Source organism: Marmota marmota, unplaced genomic scaffold (assembly GCF_001458135.2).
Source record: "Marmota marmota marmota unplaced genomic scaffold, marMar, whole genome shotgun sequence".
In the NCBI taxonomy this organism is placed as follows: Eukaryota; Metazoa; Chordata; class Mammalia; order Rodentia; family Sciuridae; genus Marmota; species Marmota marmota.
Genome location: NW_026000153.1, coordinates 20,936,213 through 20,943,260, shown reverse-complemented (window position 1 = coordinate 20,943,260; position 7,048 = coordinate 20,936,213). Strand labels below are relative to the sequence as shown.

The window sequence follows — 7,048 nt, the reverse complement described above, 5'->3', positions numbered from 1 at the left end:
GAAACCCTGAGCCTATTTTTAAGTTGAAGGGAAGGAGAGTAGGCAAAGAGCCCTGGGGAAGAAGGGGGCTGTCTGAGAGGTAGGAGGGGACAGCCATCCTGGTGCATACAGAGGACGCCTGACTATGCTGTGAAGTAGGAGGCCAGGGGTATAGGGCAGACAGAAAACACCATCTACAGCAGAAACATAAACCCTATGAGGCAGGTAAGGGTAAAAGAGGAAGGGATTTCAGAAACAAAGATGACAACATATTTCAATTAATGGCCACAGAGATAAAAATATTTTCATGCAGAATATTTATTCCAAATGTTCTGTTGTGTATTTAACAATGTATCCAATGCACATTTTTTACATGGAGCAACATCACCACGTCTAGCTTTGATTACATACTCAACATTTTAACTTTTCAACTTTCCATGAAAATTTACATCAGACATGGATCCGCGGGATGTGCCAAGTAAATCATTCTTAAATACAGGTTTACTGTCCTTTAAACCACTTGGAAGACCACTGCCTCCTATTTGCTTCTGCATCTTCTAGATAGTAGCCATCTATGCTCTTTATAAACAGAAGCATGAGCTTTTGAAGAACTGAAATATAGTATTTACACATAAGGTGATGAGAAGTGTTTCATGATATACAAATTAATATAGCACAAGATACTGTGTAGAAAAAAATAAACTTACAGTGAATAAATATAAACCAGTTTTATATACCAAGGAATATGTGGAGTATAAAAAGTAGTCCTTAAATATATACATATACACATATATAAAAATGTGTGTATGTCCTAGAGTATAAATATGCTATATACTTAAATACTTCATGTGAAAGAACATATGCAGCATCTATTTTTAGTTTTTCACATTAAAATACTGGTGGCAGTTGGGGTCCCCTCTGATCTCCAGAGATCCCGGGATCCTCCTCCCACTCCAAGGGTAGACACACCAGCACAGTCCTGCCTCTCCATCCAGCGATGTCTCACACTGCAAAGACAAGTCCAAGGTCAAGAGCAGCAGACAAGGAAAGGACAGGGAAGGTGTGGCTCTGGCCGGCCCCCTCCCTGAGCGAAGCCAGAGCATTGCAGAGCCACCCACCAGCCAAGAGGGCAAATCCAACACCCTCCTCATTCTCAACACATATGGAGATAATGGCTGAGTAGCATATGTGATAAGAACTTAGTAAATGTGTGAAAGACAGTACTGTGACATCTGTCTGCTTCATGGCCCCAATGCCAGAGGAGCCCAGTCCCAAGGCAACATATCCCATGTTGGAACCACTGTTCCCTGTGTGTTATGAGGCAGTGCCTAGACCTCAAGTTTCTCCCACCCCCCATTAAAAAAACCTCCAGAATGTGTGCTTCTCTGAGTCCTGAAGGCTTCCTCAAAATTAAGTCTGGGTTTGTTTGGTCACATTTATTATTTACAAGTCACAAATATGTTATTGTGCTTTATTTTAGAGGTTGTTTCCCCTTGTGGGGGAGAAAAAGTAACAGATGTCCAATGAGACTTTCTCTTCCAAACTGAGTTGTTTTGTTTCTCTAGCATTATAGGCCAGGAACTGATATCACAAGTGTTAGGAAACTTGTGAAGCCCTCTCTTTTGCTTGCTGAGTGATTGAGCAAGGGTCAGCTCCAGACTGCTGGCCCAGCATAGGGTTTCCTCCACTGGCTTTGGAATATTGAGAAGCTCATGAAACTACCTTGGAATTATATTTTCCTGATACCCACAGGAAACCAGCTTAATAAACCCAGCTATGGTATACATGTAGGATTAACCATTCTTTACCATCGATGTGGGGTAACGGTGGCTATCCCTATGACAACACCCAGTAGTAAGGCCACCTACCTGTTTGCTGTGATAAAATCCATTCTTATTGCAGTTTGGCAGATAAAATTTGTAAATTTCTTCTCCTGCTTTCTGTTGTGCCTTAGCTAATCTCTCCAGCACTTTGTAGAGTTCTCGTCGGCAGGGCTGCTAAAAGAAAATTTTGATTAGGATGAATATCAGAAAATTATCATCTTAAATGATAATCAATTGAGGTTTTATATGGGCCAGAGCAGCCCCAACATTTAGCCATGAGGTCCCAGGACCCGGTTCCAAATTACCAGCAGTCTCTAGGACTTCTTTTCCCACATGTGTGCAAGGGGTCTGGTCTCTGACTTGAGCTTTTAGGATAAAGGATGGGAACATCACTCCCTCCCTCACTGAATGCTTTCTAAACACCTACACAGAGACATCCCCTGGCAAAAGTCTAGCCAATACCATAAAACCTTTCTGTACTCCTCCTGCCACTTGTTGGCACCCACCATTTGGTAGAAATGAGAGTGAGAAAACAGAGAATTTAGCAGCAGAGACTTTCAGATTTTGAAAAACTTTGCAATCTACAAAGTTATTTCACATAATCCAAATCAAGTGAGGAACAAGGCATCCTGAGATAAGAATTAACTTTCCTCCATTTGTCATCATTTCCAGATGAAATTCTGAAGCATCCAAAAAATAATTCAGTATTTCACTCTTCTGGGCATGCATATCTGTGGTAGTGATTTTCTTTCTTTTATGCCTCGCCCAACTCCGGAATGAAATTAAGTCACTCCAACTTTGGTTCTCTGTCGCCCTCGAGTGGTAGAATTAAAATGTGATGGGAAGTTATTTTTTAATGGGTTTCGAGTTTCAGTTTGGGAGATGGATGGTGATGATGGTTGCCATATGTACTTAATGAGACAGAAGCTTGTATTTACAATGGCTAGAATGATAAATTTTATGTATATTTTACCATAATTTTTAAAGGGGACAAAAAGATATGACGGGAGGCAGGATAGTTAGGCTCTTGTGCTTAGCTTCAGCAAAGTATAACCCAATGTTCTTTAGTGATTTTCTACTCTTGACCCCTTGTTTAGGGATAAGCTCAGAGACATGAAGTAACCTGCCTAAAGGTACTTAGCTGCAAATGCATCTAACCATATGGCCTCACCTTCCATTTTTTTATGTCGGCCATCTCACGGGCGCTCATGCTTTTGTAGGTACTGATGGCATTCCAAAGAATGGGCTGATCCTCGCTGGAGGAGGCCATTAGGTGGAAATTCTCTAATAGCTGCTCTTCAGTCATCTCCGCACTCTCAGGAGGCACTCTCTCGGGGACCATGGAGGCCTTAGCTTCTGAAAAAGAAATGCAGCAAACTCATGAGCCCTCTGAAAACACCTGCCCTTGACTCCCCAGAGTCACTTCCTTCCCTCAAAACCACCAGGCCAGGATGCAACTATGGTCAGGTTAACCCAGATTTTTGGAGATAGTTTCTGGGAAGAGATCATCGATGACCCAACAGCAATCCCAGTTCAATTCTAGAAGAAACTAGTTCTGGAGGGTGTTAAGGGTGCCCCATGATTTTAGTTCTAAAGTGGCTGGGAAGGAGCAACATGTAGGTTTGCTGAGGCCAGGAACACCTGGAAAAAGCCAAGGATTAGGGCTCAATTCCTGACCCCATTAGTGAGGAGTCTTAGAACTTCAGATTTCCGTCCATAAAATGTGATATCCCATAAACAGGTGGTAGAGTTCAGTGAGATGTAGGGTCTAGAATGCAGCTCCCCTAACCCAAACCAGTAAGTAGTCTCTTGTCTTCCACGGGGCCCTGCCCTATTCACTAAGTGAATACTAAGTGACTTCTCTGTAACCAACATCTTCTCTGCCCCCATCCAAAGAAAGGGAAGTCACTAGACACCTTGGAGATAGAGTCCAAGGATACATGGAAAGAATCTGAGAGAATTAATTCAAAGGACCTCACCCCTAGCCCAAGGGAAATCCATTTCCTTTGAGGAATGTTGAGACAGCTCCATTTCTTTTACTCTCAAGGACAGGAAAAACTGTGTTCCCTACTCAGAATAGTCTGGTGCTCCCATACAGATTCCTATTAAGTTATGGAACCTGGAGACTACTCCAAGACCTACACAGGAAGTGCAACCAGCCCAGATGGGGAGATATGGGGCTGGAGTAGAGGAAGAGGCATTTCCTAAGCTTCCTACTACAAACAAATCACTGCTTAAATTCAGGAAGCAACTTGATTGTCAAGTTCTTAGGGGCAACATACACATCAAACACTGTTTGTCTATGGCAATGAATGGAAATGAAGTTTTTAGCTTAAATTTTCACATTATGTTCTGTAAACATCTGGGAAGCACATACTGTATCCACAGGACATATATTACAAAGGACATTCCAACCACCTCCTGGAGGGGCCAGCTGGAGGGAGTCCCATCCTAAACCTTTCCAAATGAATGCACCAGCCCCTGGGGCTGTCATAGGAGGTCTAAGTCCCCCCCGCAGTCTCATGGCCTCCACTGTCTTGATCTCAAGAGCTCAACGGGCCAGGGTGCCTCCTGTGGGTTCTCTTCCTTATGCTCCACTAAGCTGTGTGCCCTTGGGCCTCTCCCTTTTTCTCCAGGGGCACTTCCCCCAGGACCCAACAATATTGGGCCTCCACTAGGTGACTGAAGCTCTTTTCCCCACTACAGACTCCAGCTTCAAGCACTCCACCTGGGCCATTTGTGTCCCACTCGCTGTGGGCTTTGGACAAGTCCCTGTCGGGCTTCAGGCCTCTAAAATATCCCAGGACAGGGGCTATAGTACCTTCACCTTTTTCTTCAATGCTGGAGAGTCCACTCGCGGTGGGGGTGGCAGGCTCAGGCACGCAGGCGCCCTGACCCCGAGTAAGAGCGTGCAGGGGCCGAGGTTCTCCCGGCAGCGCACGGCAGCTGAGTCCCCTGGCACAGCGTGCAGTGGCCACGCCGCAGGCAGCTCCTAAAGGCAGGGCACACATAGGGCAGCAGCCACAGCCAGCAGGCCGGGAGAGTTCCGGGCACGAGGAAGGCACTGGTGGGCAGAGCGCGAGCCTCTCTGCGGAGCAGGGCGCACAGTGCCAGGGTTGGGTCGAGCTGGCAACCGCGCTGACCTGGACAGCCAGCAGGAGCAGGAACGGCCAGAGGCTGGCAGCTGGGACCTCAGGCATAGCAAAGTGAGGGTAGCAGGCAGTGAACGATGCTCTCTGGGCAGGTGGCAGTGGCATGGTGGTCAATGCTCTCTGGGCAGCTGGCAGTGGCTTGATAGGTGTCCGATTCTGGATCGCAGTGGGCAGTGCACGATGCTCGCTGGGTGCAGCCCGCGCCTTATAAAGGGCGCGGTTCACTCCACTTGGACTAGAAAGTTAATGATTGCCAGCGCGGCGTGCTAGGAGCCCAGTGTTCAAAATAAGTTTGTTTTGCTCCTGCTTTCTGCGCAAACTGTGGGTGGAAGAAGGGTAAACGGTTCTGGTTTCAGACAGTGTTTGTCCTGTTGTTATGGGGGTTAAGGCCTGGAGCTAAAGTCCATATCTAACAACAAGCATGCAATCAGATGGGGGATGGCACTTGTTTTTGTTGAAAGACATAGTCATCTTGGTTGGCCAATGCTCTCCTACTGGACTCAGGGAAAACCTGAGCATTCATATGGGGAAACCAATGCCTGGGGTTGGAAGGTAGGAGAAACGAAGTCCAGGTCTCTGTAAGCTTCAAGGAACATGAGTAGGGAGTGGATTCTCTATGGCTAAGCCCAGAAGTGCCCCCCCCCCCTTGTTCTGCAGGAAGACTCCTCCTAGCAGTCAGGGAAACCCACAGTTTACAGGGAGGTTTCTACCAAACCCATCAAATCTCACTTCGGCCCTAAGAGAAGGACCTTGTTAACTTTACCTCCAAAGAGACATGCTCAAAACCTTAAGGAACAGTCTAGGTGCTGGCAATGGAGCCAGGACCTCAAAACTCCTTCTGACATTATGGCTTAAGCCAAATATTTATTAATATCAAATATGAAATCTTTTCTTAGGTAAAATTTCTATTTCTTGGTTATTCTCTTAGATCACAAGGAAGGAAAATAAGTCAGATGTCTTTAAAGAAAATCAGAAGTGAGCTCAGCTCCAGGAGCTGCAGGCTCTCTCTGGCACCTGGTCCATGGCTTCTCAGGGAAAAAACTATGATCAGGAAAGTGTGGAACCCTGCCTCTGGGACTCCACGAGCAGCATTTCCTCCAGCCCCACATTTCCTCACCTGCCTGTCCCCATCTTTGCTGGTCTAGTCACAGGCCCAGAGCAGCCCCCAGCCCTGGCCCTGACCCCTGTTTGCCCTTCCCTTCAGGTTCTTTAGGAGTGGTATTTCAGGCCTGGGGAGTCTCTGGAGGGTGGTTGGAGTGGCAAGCATCTGTCCAGTCCCTTGCTTTACATTAATGGACTCTGAGGCCAGAGGATGAAGAACATTGCAGGTCAAAGTCACAAGGGCTGTTATGGCACACCTTGCACTACTGGTACACTGTGGTGCACTCCTGTTCATGTTATCTGAGTCTTAAGAAAATGCCTTTTTCTGTAACTTGGCTAAATAAGGAACTGATATTCTTCCATTCAAGGAAACCAGCACTGATGCTTTCTCCAGAGCAAGTGTATGGGGTGACTAATGTACTTCTGGAATTTGAGGTTCATTGAAAACCCTAAAAGATAAGGAATACAATACCAAGGACCAGGGAGATGGGTCAGGGGGGCATTATGATAGCTCACAGTAGAACACCTGCCTGCCAAGAAGTCTCCTGAGTTGGGAGTTGAGGAATAAGGAGGCTTTAGAAGGTGTGGGGCTGAGGGAAGATACCCAAGGTGGGTGTGGAGGAGTTAGTAGCAGAGGAACATGGCCCCATCACACAGAAGCTTGCAAAGTGTTCAGGAAGAAACCAAGATGGTCCCTGTATCCAACCCCAAGGAAAGGTCCTCCTTTGATTCACCAGAGAAGGTTAGAGGGAGTTGCCTCTGCCCCTACTTCCTGGTGCTGCAGAGATGGACACAGCCCAAGGCCACCAATGAGGGGAGCCATATGGGAAAGAGAAAAGGATACTCAAAGGACAAGTCTTGCTGGCCCTGGGCTATATAGCCCACAGAATTGGAGATAGGTGTGAGATTATGTTGTGCTCCAATGTAAAGATGCACCAGCCAATCAGTCTCTACTCTGAAGCTATCCTGCTCACAACCTAAATGTCTATTGCC

The 7,048-nt window shown here is 46.4% G+C and overlaps 1 protein-coding gene across 4 annotated transcripts; it reads right to left on the bottom strand.

Moving 5' to 3' along the window:
• Positions 1 to 279: 279 nt before the first annotated feature.
• On the bottom strand, positions 280 to 5,157 carry Igfbp1 (insulin like growth factor binding protein 1). Of its 4 annotated transcripts, none has more exons than XM_015490301.2 (4): positions 4,630 to 5,157; positions 2,974 to 3,158; positions 1,848 to 1,973; positions 280 to 986 (listed from the first exon to the last, which is right to left on the bottom strand). In XM_015490301.2, exons 1-4 carry the CDS (start codon positions 5,057 to 5,059, stop codon positions 855 to 857), a joined length of 873 nt encoding a protein of 290 aa, XP_015345787.1. In that variant the 5' UTR covers positions 5,060 to 5,157; the 3' UTR covers positions 280 to 854. The 4 variants fall into 4 exon arrangements, with proteins under 4 accessions (XP_015345787.1, XP_015345784.1, XP_015345785.1 ...); XM_015490298.2 differs by having other exon boundaries at positions 1,848 to 1,976; positions 4,624 to 5,156; XM_015490299.2 differs by having other exon boundaries at positions 4,624 to 5,156.
• Positions 5,158 to 7,048: the final 1,891 nt, after the last annotated feature.